Source organism: Sciurus carolinensis, chromosome 3 (assembly GCF_902686445.1).
Source record: "Sciurus carolinensis chromosome 3, mSciCar1.2, whole genome shotgun sequence".
NCBI lineage: Eukaryota > Metazoa > Chordata > Mammalia > Rodentia > Sciuridae > Sciurus > Sciurus carolinensis.
In genome coordinates, this window is record NC_062215.1 from 57,246,453 (window position 1) to 57,274,057 (window position 27,605).

The window sequence follows — 27,605 nt, forward strand, 5'->3', positions numbered from 1 at the left end:
TGAGGCACTCTGGATTCAGGGCAGCTCTGCTTGGTGGAGGTTGGATGGGCAGCGGAAGCTCCTACAGCAGCCTTATATGCTCTGGGACATGGGCTATGACCCTGCCAATCAAGCAGGCTTGATCCCTTTCTGGTCCCTGATTTCTTTGTCTGTATAGTGAACAGCCTGGTGTAATCTTGTTTATATTTTCAGTAGTAGGTTTCTGTTGTTTATAACCAAAAACTTTAACTGCAATAGCAATATTAAAGTTGAAAATAGCCCATGCCTATTTTGATAAGAATGGCTTTTAATCATAAAATGACTGCAAGAAATTAAACTTTGTCTATGCTGGTTCAACCTCCATTCCTACAATAAAATTATGATGTTAAGGGCTGGCCTTGAGCCTGGAACTGGGCCTGAGGCTTGCTTGGTGGATTTAATCAGGTTTAAGTGATAAAGGAAGGTCCAATTCATTCACTCATTCATTCATTCATTCAGCAAGGATCTATGCTCAGAGCCAGCATAGATCCTAGGGGGATAACAGTCTAGACATGGTCACTGTCCTCATGGGGCTCCCAGGCTCATGAAGGAAACAGACAAGTCGGACAATGGCAGGGATAATGACAGCTCTTGTGGGGGCACCTAGGTTGCCCAGGAACACAGAGATAGCTGTGTTCTTTAATACCTACACCAGGACTCGGGGGATGAGTAGAAGTTAGTGTGAGAAGGGATGTAAAAGGGAAGACTAGGCAGAGAGAACAGCTTGGTCAGAAGCTTGGAAGCCAGCCTGAGCAAGATGAAGGAAATGAGAGAACTTCGTGTGGCTGAGGCTGAGAGTGAGGAGAATATGATGGGAGAGGTGGGTGGTGCCTTGTCATCCAGGCACAGAGGGTTTGAAGGAGCCAGAAGGGTACTGAGCAGGGCTGGATGGTGAGAAGATTGTCAGGGAGATTTGGGCTGCAGGAAAATGAATTAAAAGTCTATGTTTATGGTGTTTTGTTTAGGTAAAATTTAATTGACATATGCCATGCACAAAAAATGTACACATTATAAGCATGCAGGCTCATCCTGGTAAGCTGCCTGTTCAAGCAAAGTCCAGATCTAAAGGACCGTGGCAGCCTGTAGAAACCCCTAGAAAGCCCATGGTCAGTTATAGACACATCCCCTGCCAACAGTAGCCTCCTCCTGACCTTGTCTCTGTAGATTAGTTCTGCCTGGTTTTGAACTTGATATAAATGAGGCATACAATATGTGCTCTGTCCAGTTCCTCTCACTCAGCATAAATAAGGTCAGCACAAAGTCTCATTCATGGTATTGCTATAACTCTCGTGCTCTTTGCTAGATTTTTCCATTGTGTGAACAGTACTAATGGTGGGCATGTGGGTAGTTTCCTTGCACACTTCCTTTTGATGGATGGGTGTACTTCTCTTCATTGGGCTCATCAGTAGAATTTCTGGACCAAGGATTTGCATTGGTTCAGCATTAAGTTTTCCAAACTGTTTGCAGTGCATCAGTGCTGTCCGAGTTATCTGTGACCATCTCCTGCTCATTCTCCACCTACTATTACTCCAGTGGATCCTTCCCAGAATGCCCCCTGCCCCAGAACCCCAAAGGCCTACTATGTAGATGAGGGGTGTCTGTTTGAAGCTCCTGGTACAGAGGACTCAAGCTTGCTCAGGGGTGGTGGAGAAACCAGTGGGGCTCATGAAACCTCCCAGAACACCTACTGAAGCAGAGGGGCTTACAGGTTTGTACATGCTGGGGAGGAGGATGTGGTGGAGGCACGCCTGGGTTCCTGCGGCAGATGATGAAGACCATGGGCAGGAAATGCACTGGTTGGCCAATTGAGCCATATAAAAAAACAGGCTGCCCCACCCTGCCCTGTGCACATCTTTTCACTCCCTCACACAGTTTCCCCCTAAAATATAACAGACCAGTGCTGTCAGCAACCTGGGCTTCAGCTGCTGCAAGGAATATGGAGTGGGATTTAGAGCAGGTCTTCCCCCTGGGAGATTTGGGAATTGACTCTAAGAAAGAGAGGTTAGATCTGGAAGAAGGCAGGAGATAGACAAGGAGTGCCAGAGCTATACCTAGCCCAGGGTGGAATAGGGTCCCTGTGGCTGTCAGTGGATGGCTGATCCTCTGTCACTGCTGGTCAGTCAGTGTTTAGTTCATTTATCAGTCACTGGGATTCACTGGCCTTGGGGAAAAAATGGGGTGGGGAACAAAGGCAGCTCAGATTGGGTCCCAAGTCATGAAATTGAATGACTATGATAGAATTGCAATCTTTGGGATCTGCAGTGTGCAGCTTCCATAGCTGTACATGGTGATCTCTTGGGAACTCAGTCTAAATGGGAACAGAGGCCAGGAATGAGAATGGGAGGCCAATAGTCAGGGCTACCTAATGGCTTCTGTTGCACCTTCAAAGGAGAATTTCCTGAGTAACTGGTGTCTGGGGTGATTCTTCTGCAGGAGAAGGATGTGAAAGGCAGAGGAAAAAACTTGGCTAAGGCCTGAAGAGGAGAGACCTCAGCTGGTCCAGGGCTGCACGTAGCCTATGTTCTGAACCCACCTGTTGTGGGGAGCCGGAACAAGGTGCTGAGCCAGGGCTGAGGCTTAGGCTGGGGAAAAGTCTGGGGAGAGCAGCAGGGCTGCTGAGGAGGTGACCTAATTTGGGGGCTCAGCTGCACCTGGCCTTCCTCTTCTGCTGTTGCCTGGGCTGTCATTCACATCGGTCAACAAAGATCTACTGAGCCCCTGCTCTGTGCCAGGCCCTGGGAATTACAAGGTGAATGAGTTAGATGCAATCCTTAGGGAACTCACTGGTTATTGGAAGGTGGGGGGCACAGAATAAGCAGGTAAACAAGTAAACCAGATAGGATCAGGTGGCAACAGGTTCTGAAGAGGAAATAAAATGGGGTAATGCAGCAGTTAACTGGGCTGTGAGGTGGGGCTGGCTTGAGAAAACATTTATGAGGAGGAGACAGTTAAGCAAGACACAGGAATGAGAATGAACCAAACTAGCAAAGAGTGGAAGGTGAAGGTTCCAGGCAGAGGGAACAGCAAGGTAATGGGCCCGAGGCAGGAAAGGACCCCGGGCTGTCTAGCGGACAGGGGAGGCTTGAGAGGCAGGGAGGGGTAGACTGCAAAGCTCTGTGGGTTGTGTCTGGGGGTTTTGACTACCTTTTTTTTAAGTGCTTGGGAGACTGTTAAAGCAGGGGTGCGATGTGGTGTTGATTATAACAGCAAATTAAAACAAACCAGGAGGCTATGGCTGTAGACCAGGCAAGATGGTGGTGGGCAAGGTGGTGGCAGGGAAGGCAAGAACCTGTCTAGACATAACAGGGGGAAAAACCAACAAGACTAAATGAGGGACTGGACGTTGGGGATAGAGTGAAAAGGATGTTCCCCAGTTGGTGCCCTTTATCACTGCGGGGAAGATGGGAAAGAGTGCTCGTAAGAGGACAAGAGCACCAGTAGTGCTTTGGACATCCTGAATTTGAGACACCATTAGACAATGGGTGGTTGGTTATTGTATTAGGTTCTTTTTTTTTGTTTTTGTTTTTGTTTTTTTTGTACCAGGGATTGAACTCAGAAATGCTTAGCCACTGAACCACATTTCCAGCCCTTTTTATTTTTTAATTTTGAGACAGGGTCTCACTAAGTTGCTTAGAGTCTGGTTAAATTGCTGAGGCTGGCTTTGAACTCAAGATCCTCCTGCCTTAGCCTCCTGAGTTGTTGGGATTACAGGCATGTGCCACCATGCCTGACTTGTATTAGGTTCTTACTAATACAAGCTGCTGTGACAAGTTACCACAACTTTAGTGGCTTAAAATACTACAAACTTATTATCTTATAGTTCTGGAGGTCATAAATCTGACACAGGTCCTACTGAGCTAAAATCAAGGTGTCAGCAGGGCCATATTCCCTCTAGAACCTCTAGGAGGTATTTTCTTGCCTTGTACAGCTTCTAGACACTACTGACATTCCTCACTTTATGGTCCTTTTCACCAGCCTTACTTACATCCTATAACATCACATCTTCAGATCTTTCTTTTACTCTGAGTCTCCTGCCTCCTTCTTAAAACAGCCTTTTGTGATTATACTGTGTCCACCTAGACAATCCAGTATCATCTCCCCATCTCAAGATCCTTAATTTAATCATGTCCACAAAATCCCCATCACCATGAAAGGGAACCTGTCTGCAAGTTCTGGTGACTAGGATGTGGACAAATTCTGAAGAATAGATGTGGACATCAGGGAAGCCATAATTCTGCTCATAGAGCCACAGCTGACTGGTCTAACGTCTGTTGGAGGGAAGGTGAGACCAATGTGAATTTTAGTATTGATTGGAGAGGGTGCTGGTTAGGAAGACAAGGAACAAGCCTTGAGAGTGTACTGATATTTAGAGGTCAGACAGCAAATGAGCCAGCAAAGGATTCCTGTAAGGAGAAATGAGAAAACAGAGAAATCAGGAAGAAAGAGCATCAGGGAGAAGAGGGCCACTTACATCCAGGGTTGCTGAGAGGTTAAGGAAGATGAGAGTGTTGTCCACTGGACACATAACCTTGACAAGAACTGTAGTAAAGACAGATGTGAACTTGAGGTGGGTTCATCAGAGGAAGGACACATAAAAAGATGTAGACTTATTATTCTGTAAACCATGCAAATAAGTGAATATATTTTATAATAAAAAACTATTTAGTGATAGGAGGTGAGGAAGTACAGATAGCACCTCACTTTTGTTCCTCATCCTGTGCTCTCAGTCTGTCCCCAGCCCCACTATAGCCACATCATGACCTTTTAAAAGACTAGTCATGTGCTTCCCCTTTATAAAGTCCTCTATGGTTTCCCACTACTCCCAATAGGAAGACCTTGAACTTGAATCACTGTTGCCAAGCCACACCTCCTCAGATCCCCTTCCCACCAACCCTGACTTGCAGCCCTCAGCCTGAAGCATTCACCTTCTGTTTCAGGGCAACCCAGTCCTCCCCTGGGCAACATGGAAAGTGAGAATTTTTAGGCTGACACTGGACTCTGCCATCTCCCTGGTCTGCTTGGGGTGGGGAGAAAAATGTAACCAGGAATCACATCTCCTGAGGATACTGTAAGCAGGTCCCCACACCTCCAGTACTGACTGACCCACAGGGGCACTGGCATGTTCTGCTCAGGAAACACCATCTCTGAATACTACCCTTGGTTGGTAGCCAGGAAGCCAGCAGTGCTCCCCAAAAAACCAACTGTGTTGCTGATGGTTTCCTGACTGCCCCATCCCCATTTTCAACCCCAAGAGAGAACAGTTTTTACCTATTACCAGAAACACCCCCATCTCTGTCAGGGTGGGTGGCAGGCAGACAGGGGCTGCATCTAACCATTTCCTGCCCAGAGCTGAACAGAAGTAGAGGCTGAGAATATGCCTTCCCCATAATACAGAGGCTGATGTCTAGGCTAAGACTCTGCCTGCCTCTCCTGGGGCCTTCTCCATAGCCACCCAGACAGGGAGCCTGTGGATCTGGAACAGAAAGACTATGCCTGGTCAGAGAAGGGAGTCCTTAGCTGGCTCAGTCTTGCTGTCTGCCTACTCCTACTTCCAGGCTCCTGATCAGCAGCCCTAGAACCCACAGGACATCAGCACCCCTGCATCAGTGTTTCCTCAGCCAGGATGAAATTGTTTGCCAACCAGTAGGTAAGTAAACCCCAACTCCAGGGAATGCTCCCCAGAACCCCCTTTCTAGGAATCCTAGTCATTCCAACCAAACCCTTGCAACCCAGCCTCAATCACCTGCCCACCTTCCCCCATGCAGTCCTCTATTTACTGAGTGTTTACTCCGTGCTTGGTACTCTGCTAAGTGCTGCATTCATTTTAAGTCCTCAAAATCACACCATTCACAGGAGAGGAAGTTACAGTTGAGAGAAGTTAAATCCTTCAGTTGCTAGTATAGCTAACGTCACACCTCTGGCATTGATGGTACCATAGATGCAAAACCCACTCTGGATGATTCCAACCCCCAATCCAAACCAATTCCTTATAGCTCCAAGGAATTCAGCCCACCTGTTCTGGTCTCACTGTGGCCTTCCTAAAGTCCAGCATAGGGTCCAGCATAGGGTCTGGCATGGTAAGTGCTATTCAAATGAAGTGTGAAGGAAGGAAGGAATTGGATTTCTCATTAACCAGATCTACCCTTCCCACCCAACACAACTTACGTCACCCAGGCACTGACAAACATTGGCTGTTGAAGTAGAATCCTTGTCTCTGGGAGAGGCGCTGAGTTGTGCAGACTCAATCTCTGCCAAGACAAGTTCACCGTCCAGTAGGAAGGCTGGGGAATTCTGTGTTTCAAAAATAAGACAGTACCTGAGGCCATAGTAGGGAGGTAGAGGGAGGAGCTTTCACTCCTGCCTCTGGGGTTTGGGGCAGTAAGATTTTCCAGGGTCTTTGAGGCTGGAGGGTTCCCTGGTCCATGCAGATGGTCTGCAGCATCTCCCCTGGCATTGTACACACCCACTAGTAGGGCTTCTCTACCTGCATGTACCCCAGGCCAGGAGCCCCTTTAGGAAAATCCCTAGGTTGCAGTCATTTCTGGATCCCCATTAATCCAAGGCTGGGCACAGAGCAGACATCTAGGGGCATTTTTGAAGGTAGTAAATGAGGCAAGGGATAGGCACTGCATCCAGAGCATAACCAGGCCTGTTCTTGGAGCCTTCCACCCCAATTCCAGCCTCTTGATACTGCTCAGGGCCTCTGATCAAGATGCCTCTGTGCCCTTTGACTTTGGATCTAGGGTTGCCTCCCAGCATCCCTATCTCCTTACCTGGTTGAACTATTTCAGAGCATGTCCCCATCCCAAAGGGAAGGCACCAAGGAGTAACAGTTGTCCGGAACCATCAGGGTGTTTTGGTGAGTATGCATGTATGGAAGGATGCAGGGCCCTGGGGAGGCTAGTACTGACCTCTGGGAGTGACCCTGGTGTTGATGCCAGTCCTGACTGATGTTCTGTATTCCTGGGCCCTGCCTGGGGCTGTCCATGCTCTGACCACCTATGCTGATGCCAGGACTGACCCAGGCATACCCACCCAGGTGTTGACCTCAGCTTGAACCTCAGCACTGACTCTTCCCTTGGTGAGGGGTGAGCTCGCTGTTCTGTGTCTCCTGTGTGGTTGAGTCACTGAGTTCTGGGATAGGGATGATAGTGTGGCTATGACTAGAGTGTAGGGGGATCACCCAGCCTTTCTGCTCCCTTTTGTCTCCTCTCCCCAGATATGCATGCAGGTGGAGGCCCGGCAACTTCACAGCCTCAGCTCAGAACTCACAGGCACCTGCACCCTGCTGGCCCCTGACTTGCGCCCCCAAGCTCAGGCCTCCTTCTCTGACCTTGGTAAGAATTGGATGCTCTCTGGTCTTGGGCAACTCTAAAGAGATCCCCTCAACTCTCCAGGTAGAGGCAACAGCCCATAATAGGGGTAGAGGGACGCTGAGACCAAGAGTGAGACAAGGCAAGCTCTAGGCCCCATGTGAAAGGAATCATCAGGGTAGAGATAACTAAGCACAAACTTGCCTCAGGGGAACATGGAGCCTTCTTATTCTGAGCTCTTCTGTGTGTTTCTTAAAGAAAATCTCCTGGATCCAGAAGAACATGTGGACACAGAGCACTGCTACAGGAACAAAGGAGGCAGATGGAGGAAGGATGAAAACACACCTAGAAGGCGCCGAGCCCTGGAGAAGGCAGAGGAGGAGGAGGAAGAGGAGGAAGCTGGTGAGAAGAGGCAGATGTTGGGGCTCCCAGAACTGACCCCTAGGCTAGCCACCTCCAGGGCTAGTCTCAGTTTTCCTCCCCTCCATCTTACAGATGGGGAAACTGAGGCACAAAGAGTGAGAGAAATGGGCGTAACACAGCAAGTCAGAAGCAGAGCAGGTTCTAGCTTTCTTTGCCTCTGAGATTAGAGCTTCATTCTCAGGAGATTCCCCAGTTTCTTCCCTGAGCTGAACCCTCAGGGCTTGAGTGGGGTGTGTGGCCTATAGGGTAGGACATATAACCAGGGCAGGACATATGGCCCACACTCCTGCCCCAAATCTTGTGCACACTCCTGACCTGACCTGACCTGTTACATTGTCTTGGCCAGGGACTGAGATTGCCATCATCTTGGATGGCTCAGGAAGCATTGATCCCCCAGATTTCCAGAGAGCCAAAGACTTCATCTCCAACATGATGAGGAACTTCTATGAGAAGTGTTTTGAGGTGGGTGTCCCTAAAATCTGGCCTCATGTAGTTTACCACTTATCTATTGCCATGTAGCAAACGATCTCAAAACAACTACCATTTAATTGCTCATAGTTCTGTGGGTTAGATATTTGTGCTGGGCTCAGCTAGGTGGTTCTTCTGTCAGTTTTGCCTGGTTACTTGACCAGGACTGGATTGTCTGGGCCATGTGTCTCCAGAAGCTCAGCCCAACCTTTTTCTGGCAGCAACATTCCAAGAAGGCAAGAATCAATGCATGCATTTGCTGATGTCCCACTGGTCAAAGCAAGTCATACAACCAATCCCAAGTCAATGTGGAGGGGATCTACACAGTAATGTGAATTCAGGGAGAAATCTGATTCACTGGGGTTCCTGACTGTCATTTACTCCTCTACACCTGCTTGCTTGGCAATTCCCTCTGCCTTAACATCTCCTTCTGGGAATGGGGACACGGTGGATGAGACGATTCTTCTAGTGCTTCAGGGGGAGCCACCTCAGAGGCAGGGATGGCCTTGTGCTTGTTAACCTTTCCAAAATCCTCCCTCCCTTGGCCCTTCCCCTCCAGTGCAGCTTTGCCCTGGTGCAGTACGGGGACGTGATTCAGACTGAGTTTGACCTTCGCGACAGCCAGGACGTGATGGCCTCCCTGGCCAGAGTCCAGAATGTCACTCAAGTGGGGAATGTTACCAAGACGGCATCAGCCATGCAGCACGTCCTGTGAGTAGTTTGCCAACTAGCAGCCCCACCAGAGGCTGTCTGTGGCATCATACCTGGAGGAGGTGGGGGTTCTTATTCTTCCCTGGCTGAGGGGATGTGTGTGGCTGAGGGGATGTGGGTTCTTATTCTTCCCAGGTTCAAATCTCAACTCCAGCTTATACTTGTATAATTGTGGGCAAGTTGCCTCCTAACTTTTTGTGCTTCAACTTCCTTACCTTTTTTTTTTTTTTTTTTTCACCAACAATCATTTTTTCCTGGTCCCCATGCTTTGTGACCCCTGTTGGGTCTTCCTATAGAGGGCTTATTTCCCAGTGATGGTCACAGTTCCCTGGCTGTGATGGTGAGAGGCCACAGGAAAGTTCCTGGAGGAAGTGGTGGGGTGCCATATCCTGGAGGACCGACAGAAGAAGCTGACCTAGGGTGTGGGGGAGTGCTCTGCAGGCAAAGGAAACAGCATGTACTGAGATGAGGAGCCTGGTTATATGTCCTACCCTATAGGCCACACACCCCTATAGGATCACCCTCCAAAACTTCTTCCAAGGACTTCCTCCTGCAAGATAGACACAGTAGAGCAGAGTGTTCAGTGCACAGGATGCCCAGGTTCAAATCTTAACTCCAGCTTATACTTGTATAATTGTGGGCAAGTTGCCTCCTAACTTTTTGTGCTTCAACTTCCTTACCTTTTTTTTTTGATTCAGGGTCTTGTTAAGTTGCTGAGGCTAGCCTTAAGCTTGTGATGTAATTCTTCTGCCTCAGCCTCCTGAGTTGTTGGGATTACAGAAGTATGCCACTGATTCCAGCCCAATTTCCTTACTCTTTTTTTTTTTTTTTTTTTTTTTTTGGCACTGGGAATTGAACCCTGCGATGTTTTACCACTGAGCGCGCCAATTTTTTATTTTGAGACAGGGTCCTAAGTTGCTTAGGGCCTTGCTAAGTTCCTGAGGCTGGCCTTGACCTTTCAATATTCCCGGCTCAGCCTCCAGAGTTGCTGGGATTACAGGCATGCACCATGGTACCCGACCAATTTCCATACTTTCAACATGAGGATAATAATAGTCCTTGCCTCATAGGATTTTGTGAGGATTAAATGGATTAAGACATGTACAATGCTCACAACAGTGCCTGGCATGTGATAAGTGCTATGTAAGTATTATCTACTATGTAATATCAACACGATTCATGCACACACATAAAAGGGACAGACTCAAGTGCTATCCAGCCCCTTTCTGACAGGAGCAGGTGAGAAACAAGGATACCTGGTTGCAGATGTCTTCTTGCAGATGTCTTGCTGTGTAGCATAAGGGGTATCGCTCCCTTCTTTGGCCTTGGTTCTCCTCTTGGGAGGGCTTGTTAAACCTCTCTAATTTTTAAACCAATCAGTGAATAAAATCTCCCCCAGAATGCATTCATCCTTTTAACAATGTTCTCTTCATTGACTGTCCTACCTAGAGACAACATCTTCATCCCAAGCCATGGCTCCAGAAAAAAGGCATCCAAGGTCATGGTAGTACTCACTGATGGCGACATATTTCAGGACCCTCTCAACCTCACAACTGTCCTCAACTCCCCCAAGATGCAGGGTGTTGAGCGTTTTGCCATTGGGGTAAGAGCCAGGAGCTAGGAGATATTCCTTGTCCCTGCACAGCCTGGGTGGGGAGGAGCCCAGATAGGGACTTCTGAAAACAGTGTACCTAAAACCTTTCTATTCACCAACAATCATTTTTTCCTGGTCCCCATGCTTTGTGACACCTGTTGGGTCTTCCTATAGAGGGCTTATTTCCCAATGATGGTCACAGTTCCCTGGCTGTGATGGTGAGAGGCCACAGGAAAGTTCCTGGAGGAAGTGGTGGGGTGCCATATCCTGGAGGACCGACAGAAGAAGCTGGCCTAGGGTGTGGGGGAGTGCTCTGCAGGCAAAGGAAACAGCATGTACTGAGATGAGGAGCCTGGTGTCTTAAGAAAAACAAATTCAACTTGGTAAAACTGGACTTGTCCAGAGTGTATATGTGGGAGAACAGGGAGCAGAAAAGGGAGGAGATAGATGATGGAACACTCCCTGAGCCAGGGCTTCTGTGCAGGTGGGAAATGCATTCCAGAAAGTTAAGACTGATAGGGAATTGAAGCTGATTGCCTCAGACCCCAAAGAGACCCATGCTTTCAAGGTGACCAACTACGCAGCACTGAATGGGCTTCTGAGCAAACTGCAGCAGAACATCATTCACATGGAAGGTAAGGACCCCAGGAACCCACAACCTATGGCAGCCCCCTCAGCACTCAGCAGGAATGCTGGACTCCAGCCCAGCTCTGTCCCACTTTCTTGGGAGTACTCTGAGCTCTACCATCAATTCCATGGGCCTCTCTAAAAAGGCAATAATATTCCCAGCCCTCCTTACCTCCCAGAATCTCCATGAACTGGTACTGGAGAAACAAAGATGACTTCCCAGGAACTCACAGAATGGGGAAACTGAGGTCCAGAAAGAGGGAGTGAGCTGCCCAAACCCACTCAGTTAAAGCAGGACCCAGGTCTCTATTCTCAGCCCATGCTCTTCCCATTATACTAAAGATCGTCACCTGGGGGTGAGGCCAAGCTGGACCATCCCCTGGCATGGTCTCTCCCTTCCACTGTCACAGCAGTGTCTCACTGGGTTTCTTGGTTTCCAGGCACAGTTGGAGATGCCCTTCACTACCAACTGGCACAGACTGGCTTCAGCGCCCAGATCCTGGATGAGGTCTGTGGCCCAGGGAAGTAGGCTTGACCTTAGAGGATGGGCCCCAGCAACCCCAGGGAATTCAGGCTCCCGGCTCACAGTGCAGGGCCCTGTGGTGGTGCCTCTGAAGAAGGCATTTTAGGATAAAGATGGACACGTTTGCTCGCTCTCCCTCACTGGAGAGATAGACCAAAGAATGGCCATGTTACAGGGGTTCATTTTATTTTGTGTGGTCAGGGATTGAGTTGTTCTCCTTAGACATAAAAATAAACCAAGATTGGGCCAGGGTGGACTAGCCAACCAAGTTGCTTATATCTCTCAGATAAAAGATATGGAGATGGTGGGGATACCATCCTTGCCCATGGTGGAGGCACAATTAGCACCTTCACTAAGCACAGTGGGCCCCGGGTGCCAGGCCCTGGCTGGACAACCTGAGAAAGATAGGAGCACTATATTGCTCAGTTATAATTTTTATTTAACTTAATTGACTTACTTTTTGGTACTGGGGATTGAACCCAGGTGTGCTTTACCACTGAGCTATATCCCCCAGTCCTTTTTATTTTGAGAGGGAGTCTTGCTAAATTGCTGAGGCTGGCCTCAAACTTGTCTCCATCTCCCAAAGTTGCTGGGAGGGCATGAGCCACCCTTCCGTCAATCACAACGTTTAAAAAATGCTCAACATCTGGGTCCCTGGGGGGCTATTGGAGACACAACAGCCCTGACAGGGTCATGGGTTCAAGGCAAAACCCAGTGTTTGCCATCTCACTTTCCTGCCTGCATCTCTGGCTAGAACACCGTACACCACCAGTCCCCCTTCTCCAAGCACGGTTCACTGCACTGGCCTTTGTATCCCTGTGGTTCACTTAGCCCCATCCTTGTGACTGCAGGGACAGGTGCTGCTCGGAGCCGTGGGGGCCTTTAACTGGTCTGGGGGCGTGTTGCTCTACCACATGCAGAGCCGAAGGGGCCACTTCCTGAACCAGACAGCAGCAGATACCAACGTTACGCAATATGGCTACCTGGGTGAGGGCGGACCTGGAAGCTACCTGGGCGAGGGAGGGGCCAAAACTGGGACACTGAGGCTGTGCCTTAGTCTACACAGTATGGTTCCTGGTGGGGGCGGGCTCTGATCGGTCACTTGGGTCACACGGGGTGGGCCCTGTGGGAACCTGAGGTTGAGAAGTATGGGTTGAGGCAGGGTAGACTTGGGTGACTGCCTAACGAAGGAAGGGACTGCCCTATGAATAATAGCTGTGGGTACCCCTCATGCCCCTCACCCCTTACATATGTGTGTGTGTGTGTGTGTGTGTGTGTGTGTATCATGTATGTGACCAGTACCAATGCATAAGTGGGAATGCTTGCTGATTTTGAAGGCCTGATTGGGTAGGTGGGGTTCCATGGAATGCCTGGTGATGGGGTTGGTGGGGAAAGCCTGTTTACAGTCACACCACCCCTGCTCCAGGTTACTCAGTAGCGGTGCTACACAAGGCCTGTGGTGTCTCCTACATCGCCGGAGCTCCACGGTACAAACAGCATGGGGCTGTGTTTGAGCTCCAGAAGGAGAGCAGAGGGTCTACCTTCGTGCCGGTGCTGGAGGGAAAGCAGGTATCTACCGGGGATGCCCCACTCCCCAAGGAAAAGTGATGGGCCCAACCTGGGCAAAGCTCAGGCTCCTGGGTAGAATACAGTGGCTCTGCATGCCTGCAAGGTGTATCCTCCATTGTTAAGCACTGGGCTACTCACCCAGTCCCCTGTGTTACTAGTGTGCAAATTAATTTGGAACAACTGCAGTTGGGTGATCCAGGAAGAGCATAGGCAGAGGTCTAGCCTTGCTCAGGGGAGGAGGAGGGGTCTCCCCAACATCCCCACAGTGCTGAGTTCCTCCTGGGCTGTAGATGGGGTCCTACTTTGGCTCTGAGCTGTGCCCTGTGGACGTCAACATGGATGGGACCACGGACTTCTTGCTGGTGGCTGCTCCATTTTACCACATCCATAAAGAAGAAGGCAGAGTTTACATGTACCGTCTGCATGAGCAGGTGGGAGGGTCTTCATCTCCACAAGTTTGCCAAGGCTGTGGCTACTCAGCCTGACAAGAGGTAGCAGAGGCTGGAGAGCACTGGCCCTGCCTGGAGCAGTGGGCAGTGATGGGGAGGTGTTCAGGGTGGATGACTGCCAGGTGGGGCAGCTGCTCCGCTCCCCATCCCCCACTTTCTCACCCTGATGACATCTCTCATAATTTCATGGTTGACAGCATTGTCCATGATCTCACTGGTTTCTCACAGTAACTATAGGAAGTGGCTGCCATTCCCATTTTGCAGATGAGGAAGCTGAGGCTCAGGGAGCCTCAGGGATGTTGAGATTTGCTCAAGTTTACCTAGCAAGTATGTGGGAGTGCAACTGGAACCCAGGTCTCCCATCTGCCATTCCAGGACTCCTCTGTATGGGAATAGAGGGGAACAGGTTTAAGGTCCTGAACTTCAAAACAGGAGAACCCCAAATTTACCACTGGCACACTGTGATCTTGAAAAGGTTCCTCATATTTGCCAAGCCATAGACTTCTACTGAGGTTTCAGAATCAAGGCCCTGTGAGCATGTCCCCCTAGGTAGCACTGAGGTAGACATCCTTCATGCCTCTCTTGAGGGCTGAGTTCCTGGTTTGCTTTGCAGGATGGTTCCTTCTCCTTCGTATGCACGCTGAATGGGCTTGATGGATTCACCCATGCCCGCTTTGGTTTTGCCATGGCAACTGTGGGGGATATCAACCAGGATACGTTCACAGATGTGGCCATTGGAGCCCCGCTGGAGGGTTTTGAGGCAGATGATGGTGCCAGCTTTGGCAGTGTGTACATCTACAATGGACATTGGAATGGCTTCTCTGGCAGACAACCACAGGTGACATGTGGGACTCTCTCCTGCCTCTTCTGTGGGACTCTGATGTCCCCCAGATAAGATGATGTGAGCCTTGAGTCAGGCTCAGTCCTAAGTCTTGGGTGGTTGGGAGCATCTACTGAAGGAGAAAGCCCATCCAGGCCAGGTAGAGGAGGCTCCAGACCAGGGTCTTCCCCAGACCCTTCAGGTTGGGAGAGGTCGAGACCCTGTCTGTCTACTTCCCTGACCTGTATTTCCTCCTCCTTTGTCATTCCTGACCACTGGCCTGTTTCAGGTCCTCCCTTCTCTCTGCCCCTTGTCTTGCTCTTGTCCCTCACCTAGTTCCTCTATACTTTAACTTTTAGGCTCCAGGCTCCATTGCCAGTCAGACTACATCTTTGACAGGCACTTTCCCCATCTCCAGCTGCTTCCTGAGAACCTCACCCTGCATGACCCCCAGGCCTCTCTCTCACTTTCAACTGCCCAAGCAAGGGCTCTCTATCCCCATACCAGAAACCTGGGATAGTCCCAGGTACACTGACACCTGCAATGCCTATTAGTCCCTATCCCCTAATGAACTCTCTCCATCCCCTTCACCCTAGCCCGGGCCTTGTCATCCCTTCCCTGAGCTCAACCGTAGTAGCTCCTGCCTCCTGCCCATCTTTCACCCCATGCCCTCAGTGGTATTTCTAAAATGTAATCCTGATTATGTCACTTCTTCAGAAAAGCTTTTTTGACACCCCCAGCCCCCAGACCCACATCCAGACCTCCCTCCCCTATCCTCCTTCACTGACCCCTGGCAGTTTCCTAGAAACTGCTCTTTCTTGATCCCTCATTCTTTTCTCTCATCTCCACTGTGAAGACCCACCTACTCTTCAAGGCTCCATTCAAATTCCATTTCCTCCAGGAAACCTTGTCTTCTCTTTCCTGTTTCTAGATTGAGGACCCCCTGTGGCAGAAAGATGCCGCTTAATTGACTAGACTTGAGAGGACTTCTCCCCTTTTCTCCTCCCCTTCTCCATTCTACCCTTGTGTTTCTCTTTTCACAGCGGATCAGTGCCTCAGCTGTGGCCCCAGGACTTCACTACTTCGGCATGTCTGTGGCTGGTGGCTTAGATTTCGATGGCGATGGCCTTGTTGACATCACCGTGGGCACCTTGGGCCGGGCAGTTGTGCTGCGGTAGGGGTCTGCCCTGCCTTCTAGGGTCTTAGTCCCTGTCTCACCCATTTACCCTGTCTTCTCCATTAAGCTCCAGACTTGATTGCTGCTCACTGGTATCTCAAAGTGAACACATCCCCAAATGGAGCTCTTACTCTCACCTACCATTCCCCCAAATCTTCCCCTCCCTCAGGCTTCCAGTCTTAGGAAGGGGCACCATCATTCACAAAGAAGTCCAGGACAAAAACCTTGGAGTCACCATTGATTCCTCTTTGTCCTTCCATCAACAAACTTTTGCTGACTCTGTCTCCAAAACACCTCCTAGTGTAAGATGCTGTCATCTTTCACTGCCTGAACCACTGTGTGGTGGTCTTCTCTGCTTACTCCCCTGTTCTCCATTCTCCATACAGCAGCCGGTCATCCCTTTACTCTGCTGCTTAAAACACTTCAATGGCTCCTGCCCAATTCCTTATCATGGCCTTCAGGGGTCTCTGTGACCCAGCCCTGCCCACCCCTCCAATTCCCATGTCCCATTATTACCCTCTGTCTCACTAATTATGTTTCAGTCATGCTGATCTTTATATTCCTCAAACCAAACTCATTCCTGCCACAGGCCTTTCACAATAGCTGTGTTTCCTGCTTGCAGTGTTCTTCTCCCAGATTGTACTTAGTGGATTCTTCCTTATTAACAGATCTCCATCTCAATGCCTCCTCATCTGTGAGGCCACTCCTGACCACCTAATCTAAATAGCCCTTGGTCTCCATCACCTTATCCTGTGTTATCATAACATTACCAATATATACTATTTCCTTATTTCTTCCTATTTATTTGCTTATGTTTTCCCACTAGAGCAGGAACTTGTCTCTTTCTCTACTGTATCCTGACTCTGAGCACCCCCTGCATATTAGAGATGTTCATGTGAATGCACAAATTAGTCAAACATGCACTGACCCAGAAGTCCCACGGTCACTTCTCACAGTCCTCTCTGCTGTCTTGTTTAGCTCACTACCTGTGGTTCGGCTAAACGTGTCCATGACCTTCACCCCCAGCGCACTGCCCATTGGCTTTAAGGGCAGCGTGAACGTACATTTGTGTTTTGAAATCAGCTCTCGGACCTCAGCCACTGAGTCAGGTAACGGGCAGCCAAGTGACCCCAAGTTGTTGTGACCATTCCTTATTGGTCTCTGTAGGAGGCAGGGAAAGAAGACTGCGGGTAGAGGGTTGATAGGAGTTTCTGGTGCTTGAAATTCCCTGCTAGATCTTAGCTCCTGGGTCATTATGTTCTATTAAATGAGAACTGCCCCAGGAAGATCTGATGTTCCATCCATACTCAGAGAGACTTTACTGACCCTGTTGGAGAGAGGGTCATTGCTCTGCTTCCCCCCACCCCCACCCCGTGTGTGTTTGTGTGTGTACATGTATGTGTGTTCATGTGTGTCAGGGGCTCCTGATAAGTTCCCTCCCTCTTCTTTTCTGAGTAACATCTCTTCCTCCTCCTTCATTGTATCTCCCTGACCAAAAATAACCTGCTAGAGACCTAGCTTCTCTTCTATCCCCTTAATTCATTGGGAGATTAATTCTAGAAAGGAGAAGGTGGGCATAGCTCCTACCCCCCATGTGTCTACTGCCAATGCAAGTACTGTTCCCTTCTCAGCAGTAGTCCCCAAGGTTGAATCTATCAGTAAGATCTGCTGAAATGGCTCATTGTTCCCTGCAGGTCAGAGAGCAGACCCCTGGGTAGGGGCCCTGAATAAACCTGAGGTTAGAAAATGATGGACCTATCACTTCCAGGACAAAGCCTGTTGAGGGTTGTGTGATACTGGGAAAGTATCTTTCCCTCTCTGGTTTCTGGTTTCTATTCCATACAGTAAGGGAGTTGGTCCAGGGAATCTCTGAGGTGCTTCCAGCCCTGCTTTGCTCAGATTTTACTCTATGATTTCTTCCTCTGTTCCCTATATTCCGCCACCTTTCCCCTTCATCCTCTTCCTCCTTCTTCTCATTTTCTTCCTTGGTCCCATCCTCCTGGAGAGCCTTCTTCCCTAGGGAAGGCAGACTCAGCCCTGGAAATATGCTGTATTGGATGTAGGGTCAGAGTGCTGAGGGACCTTCACCAGGTGCCAGAGACAGTGAGAAGAGCATCTTTGAAATGAAGAACCTCAAAGTTGAGCTCCAGGGAAGTTTCTGTATGGGGATATTGTTCAGGAGGGTCTCACAAGGAGGCTCCAGCAGGCTGGATGGACATGGTCCATCCCAACCTCATCAGGAAGATCTGGTCTTCATCCTCAGGCCTCAGAGAGACATGGCTTAATTTCACTGTGGATGTGGATGTGGAAAATCCAAGAAAGAGACTGCAGTGTTCCAACCTGAGGGACTGTCTGAGCCACCTCAGGGAGTGGAACGATCAGTCCCGTCTTTGTGAGAACCTCCAGCTCAACCCTGTGGAGGAAGAGGTAAGTGGAGGACCTCCAAAGAGATCTATGACTTTGAGAAAAGCTTTGAAGTAAGTGCAATGCAGGATATGAACCCATACATATGAAGAAGGCAATTAAAACAATTATAAAAGATTGAGAACCACAAAGTGGCATGGGAGATGTTGATGATTATTACACCAGAGGTCCATGTTTTAAAAACCTGGTTTGGTGATGTAGCTCAGTGATAGAGCATGTGCTTTGCACGAATAAGGACCTGGATTTGATCCCTAGCACTGCCGAAAACAAAAGAAAAGAAACCTACTAAAATTGAACACCAGCTATGTCTCTGAGCTTCCTAGAAGTGGGACAAAAGGTAGGATGCTTTAATTGCTGACATTTTTTCTTGGTTATAAACCAGGAATGTTTATTGTGTTATCTAACCTACCTTCATAATGACAGTGGGCTGAAGTCAACCTCAGGAAATTTGATTCATTCCAAGGTAGAAATAGAAAGACAGAAATTATCATTCAGAAAGATTTTCTCCTTTGCCAGAAGAAAACCATATCTTCCATATCTCTCTGGAGATCTGGAAAAATATATTTTTCGGGACTCAGAGCTTAAGGGGACTTATAAAGATCATTTATTGCAATAAACAAACTCATTAATTATGTTTCTGACTACATATCTGCTCCCAAGGTGATGGTTAATTGGTTTAAGAATTTCTAGCCTATCTGTCTTTCTTAAATAAAAGCATAACTACCCTTTCTACTCGGGAGTCAAGCTTGTTTCCTCTCATATGTTCAAAGTCCTTTTCATGGCCGAGAGACTCATTTAAACAAATGAATGGCATATAGTGTCCTCAGCAATCTCCTTATTTTTAGTTTTTACCCAATACGTCCTCTGCGCTGCTTTGAGAAAGATCTATGTAAACTCAGATGTGACCATGACTCTTCCCTCGTGTGGCTTCCATTTGCCCTCCAAGTAAAGTCTGAACCAGTTCTTAAGCCCCTGATGGACAGAATCCCTTTGTGACTAGGGTGAGAACCATGAGGAGCTACAAGACCCGAAACCATGGCAGATCAATGATTTTTTCCCCCGCCAGCTCTTGGCAGCTTGCTCAAAGGAAGTTTCCCTTCAGACTGGCTTATTTGTAGATGCTTAAGACTTTTGACTCACTGCTTTACTTGTTTATTTCTTAATGGCTACATCAAAGTTAAAAATATCCTCCTTGTCACCATTTCCACATCTGACTCTAACCTTGCATTCCTTGGTGTCCCTGCAGCTCTGTGAAGAGGACTGCTTCTCCAACATCAGTGTCAAGGTCAACTACCAACTCCAGATCCCAGAGGGATTGAGGGGCCACTCCTGGCCTGTCCTTGAATCCTCCCCTGAACCCTCAACCATCTTTCAGGTGACAACCTGCAAGTACCTAGGAACCAACCCTCCTAGGAGTCAGCCCATAAAAACACCTGCTACCCTAACTTCAAAGAATACTAGCTTGGAGGGAGGGTCTTCAGACAGCAGCGGGGCTCCTCGCTGTACAGATGGGGAAGTAGAGACCCTGAGATGGTGTTCATTTGCTCAGGGTCTCACTGGTGTGTAATAGGTCTTCAACCCACTTTAAGTTCACAAAAAGCACTCACTACCTATTTAATGAGGCATAGACTACATTGTGTATTGAGGCCCTCACTTGGTAAGGGTCTCTGAGGATAGTGTGGTGGGTATCCCTATGAGGGGTGGACTGGAACTGTCCTGAACTGGGCTATAGAGAGGAAGCCTTTGGTGCACCTACCTATTCAGGCCCTGACAGAACCTTCAGGCTGAATGTCTGGCCCCACCAAACCTGAACCCCAGCCTCTCCCCTCGTGCTCATCAGTACCACTAAGAAAAACAAGTTGTGTTACAGAAGCTTTTTTCATGACTAAGAGAAGTCTTGTTCTCACCTAGGCCCTGGCCTCAGGGTGCTCTGCCAGTTTCCATTTAGAGAATATAGGAGAATCAGTAGGGACAGAGAAATGACAAGGTGAGCATTAAAAAAAAATAGTTATTATCATCAGTTGGGGTGAATTAAGACTTCAAAAAGAAAAGTCAAAAGTAGTTCATGGCTCGGGTTGTGGCTCAGTGGTAGAGCACTTGTCTAGCACATGTGAGGTACTGGGTTCGCTCCTCAGCATCACATAAAAATAAACAAAGTAAAGGTATTGTTTCAATCTACAACTTTATTTATATATATATATATATATATTTTTTTTTTTTTTTTTAAGTTATTCATGTAGACACAGAAAACTTCAGGTCATGAGGAATATCTCCAGGTAATCATAGGGTACTCATGGCTGTCCAGTATTTTGAACAAAAAATGCTCTATGCTAATTAAATCATGTAAACTTTTAGCTCTGCTTTTGATCAATACCCAACATATCAGTCATGAAAAGTGATAGAAATAGGAAGAATAACATAATCAGGTGAGTATTACTATTGCTTATTTGCCCAGGAAGAGAGAATCAGATTCCCTATGAGCAAGATTGTCTTCTTTTTAAATTTATAAAAATGTATTTAGTTTTAGAAGAATACTAAAGATTTGCTATTGGCAATAAATTAAATGATTCAGAAAAGACTGGGAGAGCTAATATAATAGAGTTTTGGTGATAAGTAGATTATCATTAATTAGGGTTAACTTTTTATTTTGAAATATTTAACCTACCAGAAAATTATAAGAATAGTTCAGAACCAGATGTGATGTCATGCACCTTTTGTCCCAGCTATTTGGGAGGCTGAAGTGGAAGGATTGCTTGAGCCCAGGGGTTCAAGGCCAGCCTGGGAAACATAATGAGACAATTTAAAACAAAACAAAATGCATATCCCTGAGCATTCTTCATTGAGAGTAAGTTACAGATATGTTACCTCATTATCACTAATGCTTTAGTATATAGTTCCTAAAAAAACAAGGGCATTCTCTTTACATAGCACAGTACAAAGATCAAAATCAGGAAATTACTGATAAAATACTATGATCACTATTATTACGAACATATTCAAATTTTCCAGTTGTCTTATTATTGTCCTTTGTAGCAAAAGGAAAAAAAAGGACTGGTCCAAGATCATTCATTGCATTTTATTGTCATTTATCTTCATCTCTTTTAATCTGGAACAAATTATTTGCTTTCTCTTGTCTTTAATGACCTTAACAAGTATGAAGGGTACAGGTGAGTCATTTTGTAGACTATTCCTTAGTTTTGGTTTGTCTGATGCTCCCCCATGATTAGATTCAGGTCAAATGTGTCTTACACAGGAATATCACAGGAGTAAACTTGCGTCCTTAGAACATCACATCAGGAGGCATGTAATGTTGATTAGTTCCATTACTAGTGCTATTTCCCTTTGTAATAGATAAATATCTATGGTGAGAAGCTTTGAGATTATGTACATATCTGCTTAACATCCATTTATCAGTCTTAACTTAGTCATTGCTATGATGGTTTGAGAAAGAGATTAAAAAATGTTTTATTCCATCTATAAAAAGAATGAGGAAAAATTGTCCGGTGCAGGCACATAGATGTTATCAGAGAATGAGTTCTAGCTGGGTTTAACCCTGTTCCCTTTCATTGGGGTTGGATAAAAAAAAAAAAAACAGGCCACTTGGCTATATAAAAAACAAAACAAAAGAACCCTGCATAAAACTGTTGACCCAGTTAGATAGAGCTCTACACTCTGACTTTTGTAAATTGCATCTCCCTTCTCCAGGAAGTAGAAAGTGTCCTTTCAAGCGCTGGGCTCCCATTCCCACCCCACACCATGGAAACAGTCTGGCAGAAATCTGCTGTGGTGATTGCTGGCTGCTGGGGACATAAATGCAGAGACTCCCCAGCTAAGGAGCTGGCTGTGCTTCCTTCATTCCAGAAAATAGTCTCAGCTACTTTAGAAAATTTGAGTTGAGTTTTTTCAACTCAAATTGGGGATTTTTAACCTCGAAGGGGTCTTTTGAACCAAATGTGACTTCCTGAATTAGTTTGTGATGTGTAGGCAAGATTGCCAGGGTAATAGCTAACTTACAGAGAAGACCAGTTGTTAGGGAGAGAACCTCCAAGGACTGGACCTGGTATTACTTGGCTAGGTGGCCCCATTCCTGCCCTGGCTCCTCCTGCCTGTACTTGGAAGGACTAAGGAAGCTTTCCTTCACAAATGTTTCCCTCCCAAAATGTTTGAAATAGTGAGCTGCTGTGAGTGTCACTGCTTAATTCACATAAGAATGTGATGGACACATCCACCATCCCACAGAGGCCACCCCATTTTTACCTTGGCCAGAGGCCTGGCTCATAGTATGCCTGTGTTACAGGCTGGATCCAGGGATGTTAGTCACAGCTTTCTTGTTTTTTATATGGTACATTCCCAGCCTGTCAGCCTTTACCTCTCTCTAACTGCACTTTTCAGAGTAAGCGGGAAGGGCAGGTCTGTGTCCTAAGGAGGTGATCATGAAGGTGGGTTGCCAGGGAAGTCAGAGTCTTCCCCACTGATCCTGCCCCTCTCTGCTTACAGCTGCCTTATGAGAAGGCCTGCAAGAATAAGCTGTTTTGCATCGCTGAATTACAGTTGGCCACCACCATCTCTCAGTGAGTTGGATCCAGTTGTTATAGTTTCTGCAGTTAACTTTCTCCTGAAGGTTTACCTGGGCAAACTCCTCATGGGGATTCATGGCACACTTCCTCTCCCTTCCTCCAAATACCTTTACATTGATCATTTATCCTTCCATCTTGTCTATAAGGGAGACAAGACAGAGATTTGTGTTCTTGTTGTATAGATCATGCAATAAACTTTTAGTAGCTGAGAACCTTGGTCATTTGGTGAACTTGAACCCAGGTCTCTTAACATCCAGGATGATGTTATGTTCATAATATAGTATATCCCATTACTAGGACTATTTTGGCTAGAGGTAACCTCTTTCCTGGCTCACCTCTTGACCAAATTCATTAATTGATTTATCAAGTATTTCTGGAGTGTTTACTCTGTGCTAAGCATTCTAGGCACTGGGAAACCTCACAACACAGACAAAAATTCCTGGGTTTCTGGTGCTTTTAGGTGGAGAAGGGAATAGTTAAGTAAACTCTATGTTGATGGCATGTACTATGAAGAAAAATAAAGCAGGGAAGGAAGGAGGGAGTACTGGGTGGGGGTTGGGCTTAAGTTTTAAGTACGGAATAGGAGTAGTCAGGGAGGGTGATATTTGGCACATACAGGAGAAGTTAGGGGAATGAGCTATGTGGGTGTGTAAGGGTAGAGCAACTGCCAATGCCCTGAGATGGGAGCATGCCTGGTAGGTGGGAGGCAGGACAAGGCTTGGTGTGGATGCAGTGAGGTGTGGGAGTGGGAGTAGGGAGATGTGAAGGGACAGGAAGGATCTGGTTGGGCTTCATAGGTCTTTAGAAGGACTCTCACTGTGAACTGGGAGACCAGAGGAGATATATATTATATATATATAATTTATATATAAAAACATAATTTAAAAAATTTTTAGTTGTAGATGGTCACAATGCCTTTATTTTGTTTATTTATTTTCATGTGGTACTGAGGATTAAACCCACTGCCTCACACATGCTAGGCAAGCACTCTACCACTGAGCCACAACTCCAGCCCCCATAATGTTTTTTAAATTAATTTTTATTGGTTTATTATAATTATGCATAATAGTGGGATTCATTGTGACATATTTATATATGTGCATAGCATGATTTGGTCAATATCATTTTTTCTAGTACCTCCCCTTTCCCTCCCTGCCTCCCTCCCCACCTCTCTCCTAATGGTTTCCTTCCTTTACTGGTATCCTTCCTAATTTCATGAGATTTCTCTCACCATTTTTTTTTCTTCCTTTTTTCTCTTTAGCTTTCACATATGAGAGAAGACATAGGATCCCTGACTTTCTGAGTCTGGTTTATTTTGCCATTAGGTTAAGATTATTTTGCTTAACATAATGCTCTCAAGTTCCAACCATTTTCCTACAAATAACATAATTTTGTTCTTCTTTATGACTGAATAAAACTCCATTGTGTATATATGTGTTCATAATATATATATATATCACATTTTCTTTATCCATTCATCTGTTGATAGGCACCTAGGCTCGTTATGTAACTTGGCTACTGTGAATTGTGCTGCTATAAATGTGGGTGTACATTAATATTATAATTAACATAATTCTTGCTGATATGTTGAGAATGCACTGGGGGAGCAAAGGCGAAGCAGGGAGACAATAAGTAATCACTATTATAGTAATGCAGTTGATAGATGAGGGGGCTTGCATCCAAGTGATATCAAAGAAAGTGGTTATATTTTGAAGTGAGAACACTTGCTGGCAGAGTAGATGTGGGGAGTGAAGAAGACAGGTCATAGCCTGAGCATCTAGAAGTATACCACCTCACATTCTGGCCACTAGTTCCATTCATTAAATTTAAACAAAATTAAAAGTTTAGTTCCTCAATATCCACATATAGCTAGTGATATTAGCACAGATAGAGACCATTTCCATCACTACAAATTCCAGACCCACTGTAAATATTCTCATTGGACCATTCTGAATTCTAGAACAATGCAATTACCGAGAACTGAACTGTGATCATGAATTTGGTTTTGGCTGTATGGTAGTCTTAAAATGTCCTCCCTGGTTACTAGTACTGCATGTGTATCATGATACTGAGGGCCAGTTGGCCAGAGGTGGAATCTGCAGGGAAGATTCTCCAAGTCCTGGAAAGCCCTCTCATAGACATTTGTAGGACTTGCATTTCAGATGTGGACAGCTTAGTGCTACCCATCACTGAGGACCCAATTCAAGACTTTGGAGTGCTTTGGAATCCAGCCCAATAGGCAGATGCAGCTGTTTCCAGCAGGCAATTAATTACAATCAAGAACTATCCACCCAGCCAATTCCTTGTGAAATGGATACAGCATGCATTGCTTGCCCTGTATCACCCCCTAGCGTCCAAGACAAGCAATCACTTCTATTTCAAAAGTATTACTGAGCCTGTCTCAGTGGTTTTTGACCTTTCTGCAGACAGATCCCCTAAAAATGTCTAATAAAAACTATGGACCCCTCTCCATAGAAGATTACATGTTTATATATAAATAGTTTCTGGGCCCTAATAAACTATCCTATAGGCACCTCTCCTCATGACTGAACTCATCTTCCTCTATCCTATCTCCTCTTGTGTTCTCTCCCTCAGAGGGTAACACCACTTGGCCATTCAAGCTAGAGACTTAGAACTCACCCTTGACTACCGCTTTGCTTCCCTTATCATCTTTGACTCCTCTCTATCCTTCTGCCTCCAGTACTATTGTCTTAGTTCAGGCATGTATCACCTCACAGATGAACCATGGATTTTCACAGCTGGTTTTAACTATCTCTGCCTCCTATCTTTTCCTTCAATGAATTCACATCTTCTCAGCTGTGATAAAGTGAAAAACAGGACAAAATAATAACAACAAAACACCTGCTGTATCAATAACTGGATCTGTATATTCCACCTTTGGACATATTACACAGTTAAAAAGTGTTGTTTTATGTTACTATATGTCTGGTTGACCTCGATTACTGAGGTTGTTCTGCAGTCTGGGCCTCAAAGGCAGAGCTATGTGCGTCCTGCTTTCTAGTGCTGAGCAGATCTGTAAATAATTGTGGAATGGATGAATGTATGCCATGGAATACCTTGCCTAGGGTCAAAATGAATTGGTGGTAGAAAGAGGATTTGGATTCAATTCTCCCTACTTCTCTTTGAAGGCTGCAAGGCTTCAGGCAAAGTGGCCTCTTTGGGCTTCTGTTTCCTTTTCTACAAAATAGAGTAACTGTGCTATTTCACAGGGTTTTTATGAAGATTAATTGAGTATGTGAAGCACAGTCCTTGGTACATGGTAAGTGGTAGGCTTTATAATCTCACCCAGCAACGGAGATGAGTGTGGCAGTCCAGTGTTTGCTTATGTTGAGGGGATGAAAATCTAGGCTAAATGGCAGTTTAACTGAGAAGTTAGTTAAGGATGTGCTGTTCTATTGCATCCAAGTTTGTACAGATTAAATAAACAGGCAACACTTTTATCTTTACCCTGTGCAGGCAGGAATTGGTGGTGGGTCTCACAAAGGAGCTGACTATGAACATTAGCCTAACTAACTCTGGGGAAGATTCCTACATGACAAGCATGGTTTTGAATTATCCCAGAAACTTACAGTTTAAGAGGATACAAAAGGTAACTATGACAGCAACTTTAGAAACATGCGACTCAGTTATTTCCCTTGCCATACATGTGCTTTCGTGTGTTGCAACCTCCTTACTGGTCTCCCTGCCTCCAGCTTCCTCCTGGTCCATCCAATAAATGATTAGTAACTAGAGGAATCTTATCTACTTGTAGATCCATTCTTTGCTTTAAAAAACTTTCAGGGCCACCATTTTGCTACACAATTAGTCCTCCCTGCATGCAGCCTTTCTTAACCAGGATTCTGAGAGATAAATACTCTAATGCCCTAAGGCACTGAGAAAGTAAAAAATTAGCTTGAATTGGGAGAGTAAAATTCTGCCCTGCCCTTCACCAAGCTTGGATCACAGATACAAAGCCAGGTGCAAAGATACTAGGAAATATTCTTTCTTCTAAGGAGACCTGCAACTGTGAAGTATCACAACACTGAGAAATTTTATTCTCTAAATTTACAGATAGTCAGAAAGTTTGCTTGAAGTTTTATCAATAACTATGAAACCATCTTGCTCTTGCCTGGAGGATCTAAATCATTTTGACAAAAGCAGTTTCGATTTCTATCTGAGATACTGAGTTTCAGATAAAGTGTTTCTGAACACAAATTTTACATCTATATTAATTTACTCATTTCCAAGGAAGTGGTCCCTGGGACCACTTTGAAGTCCAGACCTGGTGTTGATTGACCCCTTTACTCAACCCTGAGTTGCTTTGAGGCTATCAAAACTGCTTTATTTACATTTAACTTGAACTCCATTCATCCTTTGTCTTTTCCTTTGTTGGTTGACGAATACCACAGTGCAATTTTCTTCATTTCAATAAGTCAATAAGTCTGACTTTGTTGGAACTACAGGTTTTCCCTGCTCTTAGGCTATTTGGACAAGGGTGGCATCTCTTATATGAAAAATTAAAATTCTGTCTCATGCATCTAGAATGGATCTAGTGATGTACCATTCATGGGGGAATTGTTTTCTGTACTCAGTAGTCCAGATGAAGAACCATGGTTAAAAGGCTGCATGGCAGTGCTTGAGCCCATCCTGGCCTTCCTCTCCATCTGTGTGTGACATTTACATTGATCCACAGCCCAGTTCATATACCTCCTTCCTTGTGAGGACATGATAGAATCCTCCTAGTTGGAATTTATCTTTTCTTTTGCTGCTCTCTTGGCCTTTCTCACAGAACCATCTTAGGCCTTGGATTTAAATTTCTCAACTCTACTGCTGAGTCCACCAGCCCTGCTTGTGAGAAAGACAGAGCAAGTCTGACTTATTTTGTTGCAGCTCCTGGCTGAGTGTCTGGCAT

The 27,605-nt window shown here is 46.3% G+C and overlaps 1 protein-coding gene across 2 annotated transcripts in view; it reads left to right on the forward strand.

The window, feature by feature from the left end:
- Window positions 1–27,605, forward strand: part of Itgae (integrin subunit alpha E) — a 53,541-nt gene that overhangs the window by 12,706 nt on the left and 13,230 nt on the right. Inside the window, exons 1-20 of one of the 2 annotated variants that reach the window (XM_047543282.1) lie at window positions 4,225–4,300; window positions 5,574–5,665; window positions 6,810–6,877; window positions 7,238–7,355; window positions 7,590–7,733; window positions 8,101–8,216; window positions 8,782–8,933; window positions 10,383–10,536; window positions 11,012–11,162; window positions 11,595–11,662; window positions 12,529–12,664; window positions 13,104–13,246; window positions 13,537–13,677; window positions 14,309–14,533; window positions 15,559–15,689; window positions 16,671–16,801; window positions 17,956–18,119; window positions 19,363–19,491; window positions 22,614–22,687; window positions 26,171–26,303. In XM_047543282.1, coding sequence (XP_047399238.1) covers window positions 7,244–7,355; window positions 7,590–7,733; window positions 8,101–8,216; window positions 8,782–8,933; window positions 10,383–10,536; window positions 11,012–11,162; window positions 11,595–11,662; window positions 12,529–12,664; window positions 13,104–13,246; window positions 13,537–13,677; window positions 14,309–14,533; window positions 15,559–15,689; window positions 16,671–16,801; window positions 17,956–18,119; window positions 19,363–19,491; window positions 22,614–22,687; window positions 26,171–26,303 — 2,304 coding nt within the window. In that variant the 5' untranslated portion in view covers window positions 4,225–4,300; window positions 5,574–5,665; window positions 6,810–6,877; window positions 7,238–7,243. Of the gene's footprint in view, window positions 1–4,224; window positions 4,301–5,573; window positions 5,666–6,809; window positions 6,878–7,237; window positions 7,356–7,589; window positions 7,734–8,100; window positions 8,217–8,781; window positions 8,934–10,382; window positions 10,537–11,011; window positions 11,163–11,594; window positions 11,663–12,528; window positions 12,665–13,103; window positions 13,247–13,536; window positions 13,678–14,308; window positions 14,534–15,558; window positions 15,690–16,670; window positions 16,802–17,955; window positions 18,120–19,362; window positions 19,492–22,613; window positions 22,688–26,170; window positions 26,304–27,605 lie in introns of those variants that run through there. The other variant, XM_047543281.1, reaches the window with a different exon arrangement.